This window comes from Heliangelus exortis, chromosome 15, assembly GCF_036169615.1.
Source record: "Heliangelus exortis chromosome 15, bHelExo1.hap1, whole genome shotgun sequence".
Lineage (NCBI taxonomy): Eukaryota > Metazoa > Chordata > Aves > Apodiformes > Trochilidae > Heliangelus > Heliangelus exortis.
Window position 1 is genome coordinate 3,086,065 of NC_092436.1, and position 23,320 is coordinate 3,109,384.

The window sequence follows — 23,320 nt, forward strand, 5'->3', positions numbered from 1 at the left end:
GTGAGAAAAGTCGATTACCGAGGTTTTTTCCGAGGGGGGGGGGGGGGGGGAGGAAGGAAGGAGGGGGAGAGTGGTGGTGCGGGGTGAGAGGTGCTTAGGGTGGTGTCAAGGGAGAGGGGGGTCTGGTCTGTGTTTCATCTCCTGTTAGGGATACAGGGGATGGGTGTGGCAGGATGGGCGGCGGTCAGGTGGGGAGTGGGGACTTGCGGGTCCTGCCCGTGTCCTTCTCCTGCAGAAGAAAGAAGAGGCATCGGTCGTGTGTGGAAGGAACGTGGAGGCAAGAGCGGGCGAGAGGAGGAGCGGCAAGAGGAAGAAGGGGCAAGAGCAAAGCACTCCCGGGAAGGGGGATGTCCTCGTCTGCGGGGCTGCTCTTTTGGCTGCTCCTTGGTGCCGCTTGTACCCAATAAAGTGGCCATCTCGTTGCCTCTCGTTGATTTTTAGTCCTGCAGCTTTTGGTTTTTTATTTGTATCGATGTGCTGATGCATCATTCAAAGCAAAAATTAATTTTTTTTTCTGAGGAAGGTGAGTGGGACACAACAGGTTAAGCACTTTTCGCTCTCATAGGAAAAGTCTTGCTGAAGTTTATTAGAAGAAAAAAATCTGCTGTCAGGCTCCCACTGGAAGAGTTTTCCTGCTTGTCTGAGGCTGAAGTTGTATTAGCACATAGTGGTGTTTGGAGTACTTTAGCACTTGATATTCCCAGCAGCATTCTGGTAGGCTCTGCCTGAAAAGCTCTGTCCCCTTAACAAGAGCTGCTTCTCACAGGGAAGTCTTCAGTTGATTTATTAATGGAAAGAAATGCCTCACTTGGACAAAAAGGAACCTGGAAACAAGGCAACCCTGAAGCACGAGTCTGGTAAAAAGTAATGAGTTACTTCATAAGTGTTGCTTTATTGTTTTGGTTGTGGGCCCCAGGAAAGATTAGATGAAGTTTTTTGGTTTTTTTTTCTTCCCAGGTGCGTTAAAAAAAAACAAACAAAAGAAAAACCAAACCCACAACCCAGCCCAAACTCTGACTGTGCCATAGAAATTGAAAACAATTTGTATTGAAGCAGCCCTTCCATTGAAGCAGCCCTTCCATTGAAGCAGCCCTTCACTTCCATTTGCAAGCACAAGTGAAATTTCTGGTTTTTTGAAGATATTTTTGTGTTTAGTTGCAAAGATAGAAAAATCCAAGGGGAGTGAGCTGCAGCAGGGCTCACAGGGGTCTGCTGTGCATCAAGGACTCTTGAGGTTTAGAGCATCAAGAAATGTCATGGTTTAACCTCAGCAATGTGGTTTAACATCATGCATGTTCCACTCACTCTCATCCCCCTCCAGCAGGATTGGGGGAAGAGAATTGGAAGGGTAAAAGGTGAGAAAACTCATGGGTTGAGATAAGAACAATTTATTAATGGAAAGAAAATACAATGAAAGCAAATAATAATGGTGGTAACAATAAATTGTAATGGAAAGGAAAATGCAAGGAGAAATAAAACCCAAGCAAGGCAAGTGATGCAAATGAAAACAATTGCTCACTACCAACTAACTGATGCCCAGCCAGTCCCCAGAACATAGCTCCATACATGCTATAAAAAAAATTAACTGTATCCCAGCCAAAGCCAGTACAAGGACCCACAACCTTCCCTGCAGTTTCAGCCACCATATACAAGCTCAGTGCTCTGCAGGATGTGATAGCAGCTTTGAAGTGTGTGCTCTGCCTCAATTTGGGTCCCTTCATCTTCAGATAACCACCACCATTTTAGTCAGAGATACATTTTAGGTGCAACAGCTGTTTGAAGGTCGGTGGATTCTGCTTTACTACAGTGCCTAGCAGTGCCTAAGAGATGTAAAGAATACAGGGTGGGGTTGAAGGCTTTGCCCCCGAGGTGCAGTCACCCATTTACAGGTTGGAAGTAGGATCTGATAAGTCGCAGTTCTGGATGTGAACATGGGATATGATTCCTCTGTAGACCCTTTGCATGGGTAGCAGGACACCGATTTTCTCCCCTTTCTTGATGGAGCCTCTGTACTTGATGGGTTTGATGTAAAACATCTTAATGCAGAAACCTGTTGACAGGGAAGAGAGAAAGGAGGGATAACTGTTGGAGATGGTTTGAAGGTCTGGTAAACATTCAGTTGCAAAATGCAAATGGCAATAAAAGGATATGAGATTCAGCAGCAGAAAAAGTTATAGAAGATGCTGTGATGCCCCTGTAGTGTCAAGAAGAGAGAGTAGGAAAAGAAAAGAATTAACCAGGAGGAAGGTGGGGAAGGGGTTTAAGGTGAGGAAAGCTCCCTGAGCAAGTCAGAGGCTGTTCCTTTAAATATCCAAAATGTGCAAAGGGACCGGCCTCACCCTTCGACTCTATTAATGCAGGGAAACACTGTGATCCTCTCAGTCAATTTTGCTCCATTAGCATAACCCGGATTTCAGAGTTCAACTTTTCACTTGGGTGGACATGCAAACATGACAGCTTTTGGGCTGAGTTTATTTTTGGCTCAGGTAAAACTGTACAAACAAACTGGAGCACTTTGCAATCCAGCTTTGTGCAACAGGTGCCTCTCAGCTCTGGTACCTGATCCCGAGAGTTGGACTCCATCGTCGATGGCGTTGCCGTTTCCGTAGGGCTTGGCTTGTTTGTCAATGTTGCCCGTGAAGGGTGCGTACACCTCCGAGCCGTCCGTGCACACCACGTCCACTCCCTTGTGCTTCCTTGAGCCTCTGAAGAGGGAGAGCAAGGGAGGTTAGCCTGGGTCAGAGAGCCTTGCCAGCTAGAGGTTTTACATGCTTATTTTTATTTTAGGAAAGTGTCAAGTGCAGCTGTCAGCCACCAGCCCAGCCCAGTACCTGGGAGCATTGTATCTGCCACAGCCATGGGAATCACAGCCTCTGATTTTGTTGGAGGATTGACTTGAGCAGACTCTCCCCCATTGTGCTGCAGCAGCTGAAAAAAAAAAAAAAAAAAAAAAAGAGAAGAACGGAAGTTGAAACCTGCAAGCTCAAAAGGGGATTTCCCAGTCTGTGTTTAATCTGTAGCAAGGCCCCTTGGACTTTGCTGTAACCATGGATCAGGCTTCAGGGAACTAGAAGGCTGTTCATTTTTTAGTGCAAGTGAATTTTATTGATGCACTGAAACAGCATTTCTTTGTTTTATGCTTTGTTCTGTGACATCTGAGGGTAGTTAAAGCAGCTTCTAACAGCCCTGCTACTCTCACCTAGGGTTTCCCATGGCATCCTCCTGCAGGAATGGAATGAACAAGAAGCAACAAATTGATGCTTATCAATTATCAGCTCATCAGGAACTGTCCCTGTTGGGCTGTGGGATTACACAAAACCAGGGGAAATGATGTGCTGGCACTGAATGTCTGGGTGCAGGAAATCTCTAATGCCTTTCTCAAGCAAAGCAGCCCTTTGCTGTAGGTGGCTTTCATTATTTTAATGAATTGTCTATTCTTCATGCACAGGTGATGACATTAAACATAGAAACATACCTGGGAACACTGAATGCTCAGTGGGCTGTGCTTTAAGTAAAAAGCTTTTAAGAAAATGTGCATACTGGTAGTCACTGAAATGCTTCAGTGGATTCTTTCTTACTCAGTCAGCATTGTCACTCCAACAAAAATTTGCCATAACTCTTTACCAGATCTACAAAGGGTATTTTACAGTTGAGGTTTCTATGCAATGCAAAGGGGCTTATTTTTAAAAGCAAAAAAGTGTCAGAGAAGAGATCAGTTCCCAAATCTTTGCAGATACACTTCATTACAAAAATAAAAATATATTAAAAAAAAAAAAAAAAAAAAAAAAAAGAGAGAGAGAGAGAAGGGAGATAGGTTACAATGAGCAACATTTACCAAAATTCAGGTAACTCACCAGTGGAGATGGCAACCAGCAAGATGACGACTGCTGTGACTCGATGCATTTTCATGTCCTTTGAGCTCTGCTTCCAAACTGCAAGGTGAAAAATACTTTACTTTCTATTTATACATTCCAAGAGAGGCTGTATCAATTTTTTCCAGCCAACCAGAAAACTCCTGTGGCCTCAGCTCTTTTGCTGGCAGATTTTGGCCAATTGGTGGGGCAGAGGCTCCAACCTATTGAGCAATAGCAGCCCAATGGGCTTGTTTGATTTTTTTAACACCTAGCCCATAACTGTTAAACAATTTGTAATTCCTTCACTTCATTTCCTTGTGTTGCACAATCCTGAAGTTGTGCAAAATAACTTGGCTGGAGAAACGGGAAAAGAGTTCAAATTAACTTAAAAAAACTCTGGATGTATATCTTGCCTTCCCACCACTTCATGAGAAGAGGTTCATGCAGGTGGACACAACCTTGTACCACACACCTCACCCAACCTCATGCAGGAAAAACCTGGTTAGATGACCTGTTAAATGAGACCCTTCCTTAGTGCCTCCCAGATATTGCCATGTTGCTGCTGCTGAACCTTCATCTGGAACAGTGGGAGAGACACTTGTTTACAGTCTTCCCTGCCCCTGAATGGAAAATGTTATGAACCCTATAATAGTGTGGCTGACCAAAGTACAGGAAAGTGAAGAACACTGGAGCACAAACAAGGCCACCTCGAGAGTTGTTTCTGGGAAGGGAAGGAACATTTTGCCCTGGTTTGCAGCCAGGAGCTGGGAGTTGTTTGCCTTCTGAGCCTCCGGCTTCTTGTTTTGTTAGACTGGGAGCCACTGACTTTGTTTCTCTGTGCAATAAAACCAGAGAGCCCAGGCTAGATACAGGTTTGGGGCAGGGCCTTTAGCTGGGGTGCTGTGCCCTCTTTGGGTGTTTTGTGGCACCAGGTGGATGAAGTGGCCTTATGTCCCAAAGCTGGGCCAAGAGCAGTTCTGCTGCAGGGGGTTCAAACCCAGCTTTGCCAGTGATGGAAACACCAGCTGCTGGTGCATGCTGCCCAACAGAAGTTGTGTTGCATGGAAAGGAGGATGATCCCATCAGGATCTCTTCAAGACACACAAATTGTCTCCTACTTTCCCCTTTTCCCAGTGAAGTGTCATCCAACTATGTCACTTCTGTCTGTCATCCAGTAACAGTGACAGGGGAAGAGCTTGGCTTGGACAGAGCTAACAGCTGGTTCCAGCTGAAGCCTGGCTGGAGCAGGCTGCACAGACAAGTGGAGACCACATGAGATGGTTCAGCTCCAGACCACCAACTGCAGTTCAAGACAAGAAGAGTTGTGCCCACCCTGCTGCATGAGGGGTTTTAAGCCTGACCCTGCCTTCCCACACCCTGAGCTCCCATTTGAATCCCTGCGGGACTTCTTTCTCCAGAAGAAATGCTCCTGGTTTGCTGCTTTCCTGCTCATCAAGTGTTTTATGTACAGAGGGGAAAGATCTGTTTGACAGTAATGTTTTGAAATGATATGTTTAGACAGAGCGTGTGGGAGAAAAATAATAGTGCAATGGTCCTTGTGCCCAGGGCTCAGCTAAACCAATCCAGATAAAACTGCATTATCTTAAATTCATTAAGAATCGTTAGAAACTGACCAATTGAGATCAAAGAGGAAAAAAGAATTGACATAAATAATTCTGTGCATTTCCTCAGAAGCTCAGAAAATAGCTTTTTAAATTTTCCTGTTATTAAGTAATACCCTGAAGATAGATACTTTCTCAGTTTCAAGTTGCAGACTCAGTTTAGTGCAGCAGAGGTGAACCTACTATGGGGAGATACAACAGGAAAACCTATCAGGTTCAAGGTCATCCTCCAAAGACACCAGTAAGGTCTCCTGGATATCACCCAATCCCATCTCTGGTATTTCCCTGACTCGGGAGAGCAGTCACAACAGGAAACTTCTGCTCGTGTTCTCAATCCATGTTATGACAAATACACCTGGACAAGTAGACACCCAAAAATGTTCTCCAGATCATGTGTTTCACAGGGTTGAGAGTTTTGAAATCTGGATTTACAGCTTGAAAATTGGTTTGTCCAGGGTCTTTTAATAAACTACTGCCTTGATGCCTCTGGTGTGTAGAAGGTAGGAAGACTGCTGAATTCTGCAAGGTTTGACCCCCCTGGCTTTGTTTTGATTTTGCTAACAGAAACAAATCTATTTAGTTATTTATTTTCCAGAGCTAAGTGAGTAAATTAAATTAAGAATAACTTATTTGCTGCCATTTTACATTATACCTTGATATGAAAATCAGTCAGGCAGAGAGTGATTAGCATAGGTTTTGTGTAAGCTGAGCAAGACCAATGGCTCTCCTTTTCTGCACCCACCACAGGGTGGTTCACAGGGGTTACAGTCTTATTCTGCATCTGAACAACATTACAAGGACTGAAACAATGCCCACAATCTACCATTTTGCTCGTTACCAACCAAAGCCAAACTTTTGGTATTGGTGTTTTTGGTTTTTTTTGTTGTTTTCTGGTTGGCTTGTTGGTCAGGTTTTTTTTTTTATTTTTATTTTACAGAAAACCCAGTTGCAGAAAGGTGGCAGCAATTGGCAGTTAATTGATTCTGCCTTGAGGACAGGTGTGTGAAAGTGTTAAAAGCAGGACACAGGGGGTGAAACCAAGGGTAGAGCTTGTGGGTTGCAGGCAATGAAGGAGTCCTTGGGAAGGATGTGAAGCTACAGAGGAGGTAAGTGCAGCAGGACAGGGTTTCTTCTCATCTCACGTGGGGCTGGGAGCCATGGAGAAATTGAGGTTAAAATGTGTTTGTGTGGGGAAAATAAACCATCTTCTTTAGTGGGGGATGCACAGCCTGGGTAACAGGTGTATCTGAAAGGGGAAAAAACTCCCCCAAATGCAGCTTTGCTGGATACCCTGTGTTTTTTTAATACCTGCTGTGCTGTGTTTGGGGTAACACGGGGGGTGAGGGGCTGTCTTGATTGCAGAGGGGTGAATAAGTAGTGAGATGATAAAGTGCTCATATGCAAGCAAACCACCACGGTGCAATCAAATTAAATGTAATTCAAATAAGATCAAATTAAAAAGACAATGACATTACATCCTTGCTCTGAAACCCATCAAACTCACTAAAAGCAATTTCCAAAATTGTAACCGTGCTGGGATCTAATAAAGCCTTTATTACAGTTTGCCTCAGCCTGCCACTTAGCAACCCTGTTGCTAAGGGGGCTTCTTTTTTCCTGGTACAGAAGGGATGCAAAGAGCTGGAACAGTTTCCTTTCTGTTTGACCAAGTAGCAAGGCAGGACTGAGTATGCAGGCAATGATGTAAAGGTTGGGAATTCTCAGCTCTTTATTCCTTCCTCCCACCCCTTGGTACTCCAGGTACACTGAAGCTCACAGCCTACTCTGGGTTTTGTTTTACTGCAGAAACCCAGCAGACAGAAGCCTTCTCATTTTCTTTTCTTCACCTCTTAGTGTACAACCTGAAGCACTTAATTATGCTTAAAAGATCTCTGTATTAAAATAGGGTGAAATCCCTCTGTATGGGTGGATTGCAGTAGCAGATAGAGGGAGTTTGCTGACCTAAATTTTGGGTTTTGGAAATACGTGGGTTTTGCAATATGACAGTTTAACTTCTAACATGAAGTTAAGGCAAGCAAGCCACAAGGAATGGTACTGCAGATGTCTGTTATCAACATCTTATTTCTCTTCTCCTTTTCTGGTGGTGGCAAACACCACGGATCAGCCACACAAGGAGGTGAGGAGCTGCAGTCCCATCTGCCAACACGCTTGCCCTCTGGCTGCTCTGAATCATGCTGCCTGTGTTTTCTTCACACTGATTTAGTCAAAAAGCTGTCTATGGGGATAACAACTTATTTCTTCTGTTAATTATGCTTATATAAAAAAAGAAAACAAATTGGAAGAACAGGGCATTCTAGAAAGTACACTGGTGTCCAAGAGCAGCTGTTCTATCTGCCCTCCCCTCCTCTCTTTAGTATCTTAGACCTTTAAAGAAATAGAAACTATTTTGTCACCCAAAAGGCTTTTTTTTAATTATTATTTTTTTAAGAGGAAATATTGTTAGCATGTAATGGATTTCTGAAATGCAGCATCCAGCTGGTGTAATGGGCACTGAGGGAAAAGATGGTAATGCAACCCAATTTAACTAATGAGTGTAATTTAGAGACTTTATTGCAGAGTTTTGTGGAGAAACAGTTTTGAAACATTCAGCCTGTGGAAAAGAAGGGGTTTGTGGTTCCTCAAAAAGCCTTGCTTCCATCTGTAAAAAAACCCTGTGGTTTTTTATTAGATCCTGTAAGCAACTGAAGAAGCTGTGTGCAACCCTGGGCATACATTTGTCCTCTGATGCTTCCCCAGGGATGCAGAGATGCCTCCAGGCTGCCCTGTGAGATCCCAGTCCAGGCCATGGAAAGTTTGTGAGACTTTGCACCCAATATTTAATTGAATCCTTTGTTGGCTTTAAAACCTGCACTTTTCTTCACAGCTGCCTGTTGATTCTTGCAGAAATAAATGTATTTGTGGTCCTGTATCCCTGTCAGGGTGTCGAAGTGTGATGGGACAAGCTGCACAGCCCCGTGTCTCTTCTGCAGAGCATCAGTCCTGAGATGTTCCCTATGACCAAGGGCAATGGTCACCCTCTGCCACAGACAGTGGCCTTGTCTGTGCTATTGTCTTGTTCCTGAGTTTGGGTGTATTTGGGTGTTTCGTTGTTTCTTTCTTTCCTTTAAAAGAAAAAAAAACAAAAAACAAAAAGCTATTGAGCAAATGCTTATATTGGTACAGCTGGGCTCATCCAGAAGCCTGTGGATACCTGGTCCTAGCCAGGTCTTGGCTTTGGGAAGCAGGGAAGAGCTGCACCTCCTCCTCTGGAGCAGCAAGGGCTCATGAGACGAGTTGGGCTCTGCCGGGGAGGTGACAATGGCTGGGCTGCCACTGCCCTCTGATGGAGAGCGGCAGAACACAGTCCTGGGGAGCAGCCCTTCCTCAGCTCTCCGGATCTCTACATCTGCACAGAGAGGTAAAATGTCTGTATGTACGTATTGGGTTGTCAGGCCCTGCTCCAGGATGCCCAGAGCAGTGATGGGGTCACCATCCCTAGAGGGGTCTCAAAGCAATGTAGCTGTGGTGCTGAGGGACATGGTTTAGTGCTGGTCTTGGCAATCCTGGGTTAACACTTGGACTTGATGATTTGAAGATTTTTTTCCAACCAAAACGATTCCGTTATTAAGGGAAGCCCAGTTCCAGTGCTGGGGCTTATGTGGTTGGTCACTTGGAGTGGGCTGAACTGGTGTGTGCAGGTGCTCTGAGATCTTTTCTTCTTTCTGCCTTGTGTGTGCACATCCCCCCTGTGCTCAGGAAGGGCCATGTAGTACAGGATAAATCCTCTGCCCTCTCTGGGGATGGGTTCTTTATCTGACACGAAATACTGAGCCAGTGGCTGCTGTTAATGGAGTTTCATGGGCAAAAATGGAAGCATTATGCTTTTCCTTCATTGAACACCCATGTGCTTCCACACCTCCTGCCATCCACAGCTGTGCTCCAGCACCTTTGTGTTCACTTGGGAGAAGGGAGGAACAAACTTATCTTTGTACAATGCAAATCTCCAACTGAGTCTTGTGGTGTCCAGGATCCCAAATTTCGCTGTCCAGGCATCCCAGCCTTTAGGATCAGACTACAAGCAACTTCTCAGTACTTGGGCCCTAGCAGCACAGAGAATTGCCATATACTGGATATTTAAATTTGAAAGCACATGAAGATGACTAAAAAAAATAAGTGCTACAGCTGTTGTGGTGCGTGTTGGTCTTTTGTGCTCAACAGGTTTTCTTTTACACTTTAAGAGGAGCTGCTACTGGATTTAGCAAGGCTGCAGACAGCAAATGTGGCACAGGGGTTGAGGTTGGTTTTTTGAAAGGCAAAGGCAGATATTCCCTGACCCCTACTATGGGGTTGGCAGAGCCCTGACCTCACTAAAATAAAAACTGTGTGAGAAAAGGCCCCTTGGCAGGGCTCTGAAGGGGAACCATGTAATTATAGACCACTGTCTAGCCTGAAGTACTGCAAAGTGTTTAAGTGATCCTATTTCCACAGCTCATTCAAGGGTATTTTTAGCATTGGTACAAAATGCTGCTGATTCTGGATCAAGTAATCCCTCCTCCTCTGTGATCCTGATGGAGTAAAATTAACCATTTGCTTAAATATTTGTTATGATGGAGCCTCACTGCCTCCCTTTTCCCCAGGCAATAACTGTTGGAAGGAAGCTTGTCAGCTGCCCATCCACTCCTAGTCCTGGCTGATCCTGGATTTTACCATTCCTGATACCCAGAGCAGTTTGCACCAATGGGCATCTCCATCTGGGCTGAGAGGTGCTTTCAGCCGTGCTGTGGTTTCATCTGGGCAGTCCAATTGGAAAAACTTCTTAATGAAAAATTAACGTGTTTTCTACAGGACAGTCTCTGATGCAGCTTGTCTGAAAGACTCCTCCCGACAGTGTCCAGCAGATGGTGCAGTGGCTTTTCGGCTCTGTATGGCTGGGTTTTTGGCAAAGGATGCCTTCCTCACTTGTGAGTGGTTGGGTTTGTGTTTTTTTTTGTTTTTTTTTTTTAAATCTGAAAAATCAATTTATTTAATCCCCATATCAAAAACAATCTTTAGTTTAAGAGAAAAGCATTCCAGATCATTCAGAAAATACTCTGGTACCCAATCATGTGAAGCTTCAGTTGATGAGCAATGGACAGGTGGTTTCTAAGTGTCCTTTTATGTTTAATTTTGTATGCTTTTATGTGTGCCAAAATGCCCTGGGGTTGTTACAGTTTTGTGATGCTTTCTGCAGTGTGTTCTTGGTGTCTGTAGCAAGGGCAGGATCTTTCCTTGTGCCAAAAGTTTCCAGGATTACAGATGTTGCAGGAGAGCACTGCGTGATCCAAATCTTTAAGATCTTGCTCTAAAAATGCAAACACGGTGCAAAATCAGCTCTGCTTTCAACCAAGTGCAAAACTTCTCCCTGCTCCTTCCCTTGTCTGTACGACTGACATGAGCTTTTTCCACTGGAATACCAGGCTTTAAAACCACCCACATGATATGCACAGTTGGGAAAGAGGAACTTGATACCACAGTTATGAAGTGCTCTTTTGTAGGACCAGATTCAGAAGTCCCTTGGTTATGAACCTCATATCAACCAGTGGTGAATAATTTCTCTGCCACCAAGGGCCAACCAAAGAGTGCTGGAGAATTGCCAAGGATCAAGCAGTTGCTCTGGCCAGCAAAGTCTGTTTTGACACTGTTTAAAGAAAAAAAAAAAAAAAAAAAAAAAAAGACAACAAAGCCAGAAGGACTCAAATACTGATCTTGCAAAAAGCCAGTGGCATTTTGCCCCTGTTTGGGCAGGAGCAGCACTGGTGGGAGCAGAGCAGCATCCCACTGCCTGGTGAGATGTGGCAGTGGATAATGTCACTAGGTGACAGCCCAGCACTTAATGCTGAAGGCTGAGTTGATCAAAACCTCGTTATCCTCATAGGACAGAGCTTTTGTGCTGGGCTCACCCACTGGTGAGCAGTGCCACACGAGTGCCAATCCTTCAGAAGGTTCCCAGCCCCTTTGTTTCGGTGTGAGGATTTATTTATTTTCAAGTGTTGGTTATGATTGACAGAAATTGGCATGGGGATAATGAGGGCTGCTGCAGAAACGAGCTGAGGCTTTGCAAAAATCTGCTCCTTGCAAACATCCAGCATGTAAAATGTGCTGCTCAAATGGGATTGAGCTCTTGTGGTCTCCTTAAGACGTGGAAAACTGCAACTCACTGCAGCCTAATTGGATTCAGCCTCCTAATTCAAGTCTATAGTCTCTTCATAACAAGATATTACTGGGATTATTGGCAGGGTAGCAGTGAGTGTGTTGTGAGCAACGGGCCAAATTAATTCCTCTTGTGAAGGAGAAAGAAGCCAAGACCTCAGCAGTGCTGCCCACTGGCTGCTCCCAGGCTGAGTGCTCCTGCTCACCTCGACTGCTCTGTGCATTTGCTAATGAGGGCTGAAAAGTGATCCCGTTCCTGCAGGAACTCCACTGAGCCACCCTGTGCCTCTGTTCAGACCTTCTGCTCCCACTGATGTCTTTAGGGCTGTGCCAAGGACATCAGCTCAGCTCTGGGTACAGCTCGGACCAGGGGCTCTCCTGCTCATGGCTGTTTGGTTTCTCTGTTTTGAGTTGTCTCCAGACACCACTAAAGGGCTTGCTAACTGGTTTGAAAAGCTTCTGATTTCTCTACAAGGAGAAGATTCCTTCATTTAAATGTGACACTGTGTGTTTTTATGTGCTGACATCATCCTTGCTGTTACACCAAGACTTGGACAACTTCCACTGAACCTGCTCAGATGTGCTGGGCTCAGATGATCTGGCTGCAAGTTAAGAGGCACAAATTCAGCAGCTCCTTGGCATTGTTGTCCCAGTAGAATGAGAAAATGAGTAATTTCTGCTTCCTCCTTTCCTTCCCAATGAATGGACTGAGAAAATGGGTGAAGTTCTAGCCAAATGCTGGGCAGTATTTCTGCTTTCCCATCACTTGTTCTGTGAGTCAAAGCTGACCCAACAAGCAATATTTTAATTTTTTTATGGTTATTTCACTGTACAAAGGCTGTGAGCTGTCCCTTTGCTGGTGAGGATGTCCCAGAAAGCTGTGGCAGAGCAGTATGGAGGAACCTGATCTCTCTCTAGGAAAATGGCATGAAAGCAGGTTGGGATGACTCGAGGGGGAGAGCAAGATGATCTCATCTCATGCATTTCTCAAATGAAATACTTGGCTTCCTTCTTCCTTGGCTCAGAGTGGACCTGTGGTTGGTGGAAGCCTCAGCAAATACCCCTCAGGATGCTTTGCATGATTGGAGCTCTGATAGTGTTTCCAGTGGGAGAAGGAACCAAAAAAGATTATGAAAGCTCCTGAGAAACCTTCCTGAGATATTTCTTACAGTCTTGAGGAAATACAAAATCTTAGCCATGGGAGGAAGATGAAGGGGGAGTTGCTAGGTCTCTTCTGCAAAGAGCAGAAGGTCTGAACTTCTGTGCCTGGTAGGGTTATGGATCAGCTCATCCTGGGGGCAATCACACAGCACCTGCAGGATGGACAAGGGATCAGACCCAGCCAGCATGGGTTTAGGAAGGGCAGGTCCTGTCTGACCAACCTGAGCCCCTTTAATGCTCACGTTGCCCTCCTGGTGGATGAGGGGAAGGCTGTGGATGGAGTCTACCTGGACTTCAGTAAAGCCTTGGACACCTTGTCCTGTAGCATTCTCCTGGGAAAGCTGTCAGCCCAGACAGGAGAACTCTGTGCTGGGTTAGGAATTGCCTGGAGGGCCCCCAAAGGGTGGTGCTGAATGGTGCTGATCCAATTGGTGTCTGTGGTGTCCCCCAGGGATCAGTGCTGGGCCCAGTTCTGTTTAATCTCTTAAACAGGGGTCGGTCTCTTCTCCCAAGTAGTTACCAGTAAGACAAGAGGGCATGGACTTAAGCTCTGCCAGGGGAGGTTTAGGTTGGATATTAGGAAAAAATTCTTTACAAGAGAGGGTGATCAGACATTGGAATGGGCTGCCCAGAGAGGGGGTGGAATCTCTATCCCTGGAGGTTTTTAAAAAGAGACTGAATGTGGCACTCAGTGCCATGGTCTGGGAATCGCAGGAGCAGTGGATTATTAAGGGTTGGACTTGATGATCTCAGAGGTCCTTTGCAACCCAGAGGATTCTGTGAACTTGCCTTGGGAAGAGGGCTACCCACTGCTCAGATCTGATGATGAAGAATTCTGAGTAACCTTCAGCTAGCTCTTTCTGGTAATTAATAGATGACTAATTAGTACTTGGAGTTCATAGTGGGTGTTTCCCTAATGACCAAAGCAAGCTGCATCCTGAGCTCTCCATCCCTCTGGGGAAGGAAGTCTCACTCCAGCTCACTGTGTTGTTTAGAAAAAAGCTCAAGCCCTAACCTCATTGTATATATTTTCTTCAAACCTTATGAAGCAATGTTTTCCTACTGTAATGTTACCCCTCCCTGGAAGCAAGTCTTAGTCTTCATTCTCTTTGAAAACCATGCATCTTTTTTTCAGCTCTGTCTCTATCCTGGTGTCAGTCTTTTGCATTTGCAGTTAATTTCCACTTCAAAGAAAACCAAAAAAAAAAAGATCTTTGATTTACTAGATTGGCTGAATTCAGTATCTTTCCCAGAAATAGTGGCTCAGTATTTCCTACCAATAAGTTCAAGTGTTTGAATGATATAATTTCCTCACTTCTGACACTCGTCAAAAGGAGCGTGTTACATCCAGCTTGGTCTCCTTCATATCCCTGTGGAAAGCTTAGCATAAATTTTATCCCCTTTTAACAATAGTGGTGTTTGCCACACAGAGTCCTAAAGCTGCAAGGTCTGAGTTGTGATATGAATAACACTCACAGTTGGACACCTACATTAAGTATGTATGATGAGATCACTTCCAGTAAAAGCTTGAAATGCAGTAATGTGAAAAACATCTGGTTGTTGTGAGTTTGATTTAAAGTTGGAAGTCTTGGACAAAGGGACTATACATTTATTAATGTGTTCTCTGCTTTCTAGAGGTTTCCATGCAATTTCCCCATTAGGCTTCCAAAATCAGGAAATTAGGCAGCCCTTTGATTGAAAGTAGTTTATTAGACATCAAAAGTAGGAAAATATATGGTCTCTTGGTGGAAATTAATTGTTGCATTAGGGTTTTTTGAAAATAGTCTATATTGAACATAGCAATTCCCTCCTAGGAACCTACCACTAATGCAGTCTGTGTGTGTGTACATGCCGAAAAATGAAATGGGGAGAAAGATTTGGATGTTGGGAGTTGGCCCCACCAAGCCATGGTGATTCCTTAGCTGCAGATGTTGGTTTATGGAGTAAAGCCTGAAGAGGAGATCCAGGAGCTCCTGTGGCACAACCATGGGAGCCTTGCTGAATCTTTAAAACCATATGGGGTGGCTACATGATGTCTCTGCCCAGAGCAAGGATGAAGCATCACCTCTCCCACCATCCCTCACCTGGGTTAGTCCCTGCCACCACCTTTGTGTCCTCAGCAAAACGTGGGAGTGGTTGGTGCAGGACTGGGTGGCAACACAGTGCTCTGGGCAGTTGTGTGGGAATGATTTGGTGTCTGCATCTCCCCAGGAAAAATGTACGGTATGTTTGAGGTGTAGCAGGGGTAACCATGGAAATTCAGCTGTTTAGCAAATTGTAGAGAGGAAAATCCAACAGAGATGGCCAAGGGGATGAATTAGAGCTGCCCCTTGATAAGTGCGGCATAGAAACTGGTGGGAGTTTTTATTATTTTTTTTTCCCCTTTTTTATTAAAAAAAAGGCATGTACACATGCAAAAATTTATAATCTTTCATCCATTTCTGACTGTCCTGAGATTTGGAAAATATTTTCAGGGGTGCTGCAATGTCTCGTGGTTTTTTTGTTTTGTTTTTTTTTGTGGTCCTGAGATGGCTGCTCCTTGCAGCATGGGAGCCCCTGTGGTGAGGTGTCCTTTGTCACCTCCAGCCCACAGAATGTTTTCTTGGTAGCACCAAATCCACACGTTCTTGAGGCAATTCACCAAATACGGAAAAAATGTTGCTGGAAATGCTTCCAAGGGCCAAACTGGCACTCAGTGGGGCTGGGGGTTTGTGACACCTTCATTTGTCCATCACACCTAAGACCTCTTTTCTATGCATAAATTGTTGTATTTCTGTTGCTCTCCTGTTGAGTTCAGTTCCTCACAAATGCCCAGTTCTGGTATTTGGCTCGTTTTTCAAACTGGGGAGCTATTGTAGCAGATTAACTGTAGAGAGGGAAAATCTAAAATACAGATTATAAGAAGCCTGGTGTTTCTGAAAGTTTTGTGCCATATTCTCTCTGGTGCTCAAAAGTGTGTTTGTTTCTATGTTTCATTTGGTACTGCTGAGGATTTTGGTTCATTAATCTGTAGTTTGTTGAAAATTGATATATACAATTGTGATATTTGTATGATTTCTGCTGCAGGGGAACATGGATGGCAAAGTGCTACATCTCTGCAGCAGCTACTGGGCTGTCCCTAGAAATATGGGCAGCCAACCCAGCATAATTTAAGCAGTTTATTCAGAAGAATTTGGTCCTCCCTCAGGCTGCATTTTCAAGTTGCAGATACACAAATTCCTTGGCTTGGGCACAGCATGGATAAATAGGATGAGTTTCCACCCTATGTGCAGTTCCCCGCCAGAAACAGAGGTGTAAACCTGAGGATTTTTTCTTAATCTCTTTCTGCACATTTTTAACTCAGTCTGTTCTGGCTTTTTAATTTTGGGTCCATCAGTGTTTTGAACAGAGCCAAGGTTGGTTTTGGTGCACGAGCTGGGGGAAATGGCTGAGAAAACCTGTCCTCTGGATGTGCAGCCAACTACAAATGCTCAATTACTGGAAAATATTCTTCTAATGAACCCATCTGAATACAGTCTGGCTCATCTCAAGGCAGATGAAGATGAGTCACCTCTCATGCTTAAAAAAACTAGGTTAGCCCCATGCTTAGATATTCTTTTAATATAGACTTGTTACTCTATACCTGAGGCACATTCTGAGCCCATCGTGGGTCAGTTCCCATGAAAGCAAAAGCAAGGCAAGATAATTCAGCTGCTACACAACAGCTGCTCTGTGTTTTCACTAGATTTATGGTAGCATGCTGCAAACACATGCATATGTTTGTGTGTGTATATATATATATATATATAAGAATAATACACTAGCAGAGACAAAAATCCTGCTAATTATCTTAATACCAAGAGATGATTCCTTTGACAAACCATTTGTTGCCCAACTTCCTGCATGATGAACTCATATAATAAGGCTATGGCAACTTCATTGATCTTTTTCAAAATCCACTGCACGTTACTTTTCTGTGTTAATAGATGATGGAGAGATTTATATACAGTATTTCTTTATCTTTACAGTTACCCAAGACTAAGACACTTAGCAGGAATACAGATTTGCTTTGGACTATACAACATTGTTTAACTTTGTGTAATACCAGTGAAGATCTCTATGTAAGAACTTACAGAGTTCACAATGTTAGTTCAAATTCCTCACATTAGGCTCTTCTTTTTCTTCTGAAAAACTTAATATCTGTTGGGAGAAAGGGAAAAGTTGTTGTTTTTCTAGATAAAAAGAATCCTGACCCATGACTTAGCAGGAAACTTTCCTGATGCAAGTGTTATAGACTAAGCTTCACAATTTCTACACTTTTGAGTTTTCTTCTCCTCATTCTACTTTCCCTCTCCCCCCTTTAAATTGAAAGGGTTATTTCTTCCTCATTTTCTGCTTTTTGCAGTCTAAGCAGAACATGAAGCAATAGAACCAGGGACCAGACTTTTCCCAGCAGGCAAGCAAAATGAGAGTCAAATTCCAGCCAGAAAACTGGAAAAAAACCCTCTGTGAAGATGCTGAAGGCTCCAAGGTGGTTTTTGGGCCAGATACTCAACCACCATCAGTGTATTATGAGTCAGTGAGCATCACTGACCATTTCATGGTGCTGCTGGTTTGTTTCAGGGCATTACCCTGTGCTTTCCAGTCTGGTGAACCCACTCCTACTGGAAAGCCCAGGCTTGCTCTGTGCTTGCAGGTGACAATTTGCTGTAATAGGTCAATTCCAGATGTTGCATGGGCAAGAAGAAGCAGTTGTGATGTTTCCCTCTTCCTCTCCTCTCGTGCTAACAGGGCTGATTTCATCCTCCCACATGGAATACCCAGAGCTGCAGCCTCAGGTCCTCTCCACGCCTCCAACAAAGAGCTGGGAGCGAGAAGCAGCCTGGAGAGCAGCAGGGAGCCCACTGGAGGTATCGGGATGGGGATGTATCCTGGTCTGCAATTACATCAGATTTCCCAACATGTTTCTCATTTGCAGAACTTGGGTTTTTAGGAGACAATAGCACAGTGTGTTGGAAGGTAGTGGGGAAGCCAGAGCGACAAGAAATAAAGAGCCAGTGAGAGGTGTGGACTCTGTTTTCTTTTCTGCTTTTTAGTTTAAATTCAGTTATTTAAATGACATTGGATTTATCTCCCTAGAAAAAGCAGGATAGCTACACCCCCCCCGTTTCCTCCTTTGCACTCTTTAGAGACTTCCAGTGTTTAAAAGAAAATAAATAAATCTCTGTTCTTTAAGCATTCTTAAAAAATAATTGGCAATCCTGGAGTTTTCAATTAATCCTGATCTCTCTGTCCATTTGCTTTAAGGAACAACTTCCAAGAGAGATTTCCCACAGGACATTGGGGAGGATAGGACAGAGCTGGGGTTGTGGAATGGAGAACCAAACCCATCTCCCAGCTTGAGGCAGGAGGCAGAGATGGATTTCTGCACATTTTCTGAACGCAAACACGTAGCACCCTAATTCTGAGTGCCCAGTGACTGTGTGCTGGGAAGCAGAGACTGGACTGGTTTTGGAGTGAGATAGGAGTCCTTTCCTGGGCTCAGGGATGTGATTGTAGTGGAGACAAAAAAGAAACAAATCATCACTGGGGACTGCACGAAAGGTTCCAAGCTGAGTCAGAGCTTGTGGGCTCACAGTGGAACAAAGCTGCATCTTGTGGTTTTATCTGGGGAACTGGGAGGGCTGGTTCTCAAGCCATGTTCCTCTGGGCTGGCCATCGTGGGCTCACATGGGGGACCTAAATCTGGGAAGAATTCAGCTGCTTTTTAAATGGGTTTGATGTGAACAATCCTCTGCAAAATGGGGGGGGGGGTTGTCTTAAAATGAGGTGCTGATGTCTCCGTATGTCCTTTCACAGCACACACCTGTGGTGTTTTGCACCCAAACCTCCTTGGTTGGAATTTTTGTGAAGCTGCACCCATTTACAGCACGGTGCTGAGGAAGCCACGTTGATGCTGAACGTGGTTTCACACCAGAATATCTCAACCCACAACAGCTCTGAAGCATCAAGAGGTGAGCAAAGTCTGAGTTGCTGTTTTACCAAGCAAATATCTGGTGCTTTTTGTGAGGCTGGCTCAGGAGCTCAGTTTCCAGAGGCATTTGGGTGTCCAGATCTGGTACTTTCTATCTGTTCACTGAGGGTCCAGTTGAGCAGGGATGAGAGGCTCCAACTCTTTGGGCTGGATTGTGGACAGATCAGTGTTGAACCCAGAAATGAGGAATAAATTTTCAGGAGTTTAACCTTTCGTCTTATCAACCTGGGACAGATTTTCCCAGATGACTTACATTTATTTTAATGGAAACTGCTTGAGGAAACCACAACCCTAAATCAAGAAGATTATGTCAAAAGAGCAGACTTTACATTCATAAATCAAAATTACAGACTCTGAGTGGGTTTTTCTGCTCACAGCAAAGAACCCACCACTATTTTCAGATTCTTAAAGCTGACACAATGCCCAGCCTTCAGGATATCAAGTTCTGAAATGTTTTTTTTTTTTGTTTTTTTTTGGTTTTTTTTTTTTTGTTTTGGTGGTTTGTTTTTTTTAATTCAAAGGATAAGGGAATAAATCTCCTTAAGCAGGGTCACTTTAATAAGCAGCAAGGGTAAAAGAGCAGTTCTTGGAGATTTCAGTGCAAGTTTTGCCTTGGCATCTCACTGCAGCTTTTGTGCCAATGTGGGATGAACTGCTGGAGAGCATTTCCTTGTGGTGGGGTGGTTGAGAGTGTGGCAAAGGATGTTGCATCAATCCATCCCAGCAAGGAGACTGGCACTTTCCATGGAAGAAACAGCCTTCCCTATCCAGCTGCACTTAAATTCTAACCCTCAACTGAGATGAAAAGAGGGGAAAATATGAAGGCTAGGACTCTCCACAATGGGTGGTATTGATCCTTTCAGCTGGGAAAGGTACCTCCTGAGCTTGCTAGGAGCTGGAGGTCAAAGGCAAACCCAACACAGCAATCACAGGCTGATCCAAATGCACCCCGTAGGGTGGAAATTTAATGTATTGCAAGAGACTGAGAAAACCAGGACATGTCTTTGGGCAAGGAGAGGGAAAAGGTCTCAATGGCAGTCAGGGTGAGGAGTTCCTCAAGAACCATCAGGTAGCAGCAGTGTCCTGCTCCTGGGGAAGGAAGAAGAAACCCTCCCTGCAAACATTGCTTTCAGAGTTTTCTGGGGGAAAAAAAAAAAAAAAGAAAGCTTTTCTACCAGGAAACAGTAGCCATCATTAATGAACGGGGAGCAACTTGGCATTAGGCTCTTGTCAATGACTGACATGTTTGTGGCTCTGGACATCTGGAAGAGATTTAGCAGAAAGGTCTGGTTCCTGTGACACCCCTAATCTCCCTGGCTGATGGATTCAAAGGGAATGAGGTAGAAGGAGAAAAGAAAACCAAAGTTCTGATTCTTGCACATGTGAAATAAATAAAGGACATGCTCAGCAAAAAGGGTAAACAACACAGCTCTGCAGCATCAATTGCTTTCTCTTTCTTTTCCCTTCTCCTGTTGTGAGTTGGAGGTGACTATGGTGTGGTGAAAGCAAAATCTGCTCAGGTCTGGGTTTCTACAGGGCACTGGGGGCTTGGGGTTATCCCCCCAGCCACTGTCTCCTCTTGCACTGAGCACTTGGGGCTCGGTGATGTTCATCCTGGGGAGGTGGTGAGCAGATCTTTAACTACACCCCAACCAGTCACCTGGTACAAACTCTCATCCAGATCTGGGGAGTGTGTGGAGGCTCAGGCTGTGACTCTGCCTTTGGTGCCTCAGCACAACAGCATGACCCAAGCAGATGCCACCATTGACCTGAGACCAACGTGGGAGTCCTCCCTCTGCTGGTTATGATGGGAAGAGACATGGAAAACCAGAGGGTTTAATTGTTGGTTTCATTTTGGTATGACATAAACCCCAAGGCTTTTTGATTACTTGGCTGTCAGGTTCTCAGAGTGACTCAAATTTCATCTTGTCTGAGGCTTGGGAAACCTTCCAGCTGAAAATGCAAATCACAACGTGTTGGTTGTGCTTTTTTCCTTGGTACAGTTCTGCTCAAGAGAACCTCATCCCTCAACAGGGTACTGTTATACATTGTGTACAGGTGAACAACATATTTTAGGTTGTTTCAGTTGATATCATACAAGATTTGGAATATTACCATGTGCATGGCAGCCTCTACCTAAGGAGAAAACTGAAGGAATAAAGCTGGTCTGGGTGTTTAACATGCAGTCCTAAAATATACCATTGGATGTGTCATGGTTTTGAGATGGTCTTTTTTTAGTACCATCTGGGCTAAAATAACAAGGGTCTGTCTGGGAGTTATGAGTTAGTCTGTTAGTTCAGACCTCAGTAGGACTCAGACACAATTCCTAATTTGGACAATTCCTGATCCAAACAGTTTGTGAAGGAAAGTGGCTGGGGAATTCCATAGTTCTTCTGTTTAAAGTGTATATCAGTGAAGGCCAGTGATAGGGCAATGAGCAAACCAAAGCCACCATAATAAGTATACCCAGCAGTAGCCAGCTTGAAGGATCTTCTGATGACCTTTAGAAATGTTTTATTCTTTTTTTTTTTTTTTTTTTTTTTTTTCTCTTTCAAGAAGATTTGTTTAAAATAGGTTTTTGGGAGTTTGAAAATTGGATTTTGACAAGTTCTGAAAACTCACAGGAACAGGTTCCTGGTGTCAGTGCTGGAAAGGTTGCACTCTGCTAGTCCCATTGTGTACTGAAGCAAGTCTTTCTCTTGATGGGTGTGTATTTTCATATCATGCACCTAAAACCCTGAGGTTTGCTTTCTGCAAGCCCCAGGTGAGGAGACCTTCACTCCATCTCCCACCTACCTGATACGGCTCCTACAAAAGAAAAGAATTGCAGTTTGGGATTAAACAACCATGACCTCATCCTGGGAGTTTCACATTGCTGTGGGTATTAGGACCATAAAACTGGAAAGTCTGTCTGATAAATATTTGTCCTTGCTCATGGACAAAACATCTCCTGCAGCAGCTGGAGGGAAGGAGCGTTGCCTTCCCAACTTTCCTGGGGCTCTGGAGGAGCTCTGCAGACACTCTGGACTCCTGGCTTAAATTAGCCCAGCCCTCTGCTATGATAAAAGAAGAAAGCAAATGTGCCTTTTGCCAGTTTTGGAGCCAGGGAGTGATGAGAGCAGATGGTGCCAAAACATTGTGAAAAGCAGACCTTATAAGAATTAAAAACTAATAACGAAGAAATTAGTCTGTCTTACTGTATTACAACTGCCAGACTAATCCTACTGGAATTCTCCCAGGCCAGAGCATAATTTATTCACTTTCTCAGTAGCTGGCCACTCTGATTTTTAAAGTAGTTGTAGAAACAGCTTTGGTTTTAAGCAGCTTTTATTTGTAGTGATGTTTTCCTTTGTTTGAATTCCATATGTCCAAGCGCTTGGAGCTAATCCTAATACTAAATCCTATTCTATTGTGCTAAAGACACCACTTCGTGATTCTTCCCCAAAATGCCCAAAGTTGCATTTTTGTTTACCTTGTCCCAGTGAGAAGCACCACAGAAATCAAGAGGTCAGTTTGCCTGAACAAGAGGAATTGGATTTGGCCCAAGATACCTTGCTTTACAAATGTGCTATGTCTCCTATAAAATCCCAGGTCTCCATTTGGTTTCTGCTTTGGATCTGCCAAAGTTCTGGTGCATGTTCAGCATTCCCCTGAGACCCCCATTCCCACAGCTTCATCTCTTGTAAAAAGCAAGAAACCAATATGCATGTGAACCTCAGCAATCTGGTTTCCTCTGCTGGATAAAGCAATCCACGCCTGCTTCAAATGCTTGGAAACCTGCAGAAAATGCTGCTTTTTCCTATATTGGATGGAAAATCAGCTCTGTGGACCTGGCTGGTTGCCGAAGAGGTTTATCCAGGAACATATGTCTGTACGTTGAGCTTTGCAGAATGAAGGCAATTCTTTTCCATTCGACCCTCCCAACACATATTGCAACATTTGTCCTCAGCAGCAGTGAGGAAATGGTTCCAAACTCTTCCAGCTCTGCCTGGCCCTTTATCCAGGAGCCTTTACAAGCCCTGCAGATTATATTACTAAATCATTCCCTCTCAGAAATGATTACCAGCCTTGTCGTGTTATCTACTCAGCTGGAACTACAAAACGACTGCAAGTAAATGAAGCTGGATGTCCCCTCCAGTGCCTTGCAGGGAGGATGAACTCCTGACACCTACTCCAAAAGTCTGTGTCCAAGGGGTTTCTGTTTGCCTGTTCTCCAGAATGATGGGCTGGGGAAAAGCTCTGCTTGCCACACAGCTCCCCCACAGCAGGCAATGGGAAATAGGATGTCACCCTCTGAGTTTTCTAGCAATGAGGAAGGAGAAGGAAAAGGTAAAATCCAGCCATAAAGGAGCTGATGAGGGATGTGAGCACCTTCAGCTCACAGAGCCTCAAAGCTGAAGGGAAGCCTAAGGATGTCTTTCAATTGCTGCCTCCAGAAATGGTCTTGCTGCTGGGGGGCTGCTTTGGTCCATGAATCCAGCAGG

General features: G+C 44.3%; 1 protein-coding gene across 1 annotated transcript; it reads right to left on the reverse strand.

Moving 5' to 3' along the window:
- Window positions 1-1,372: 1,372 nt before the first annotated feature.
- On the reverse strand, window positions 1,373-23,075 carry LOC139803004 (leukocyte cell-derived chemotaxin-2-like). The gene is made up of 5 exons (XM_071758777.1): window positions 23,070-23,075; window positions 3,855-3,917; window positions 2,832-2,928; window positions 2,560-2,705; window positions 1,373-2,050 (listed from the first exon to the last, which is right to left on the reverse strand). The coding sequence occupies exons 2-5, from the start codon at window positions 3,907-3,909 to the stop codon at window positions 1,884-1,886; spliced, it is 465 nt and encodes a 154-aa protein (XP_071614878.1). The 5' UTR covers window positions 3,910-3,917; window positions 23,070-23,075; the 3' UTR covers window positions 1,373-1,883.
- Between the last annotated feature and the right edge of the window lie 245 nt (window positions 23,076-23,320).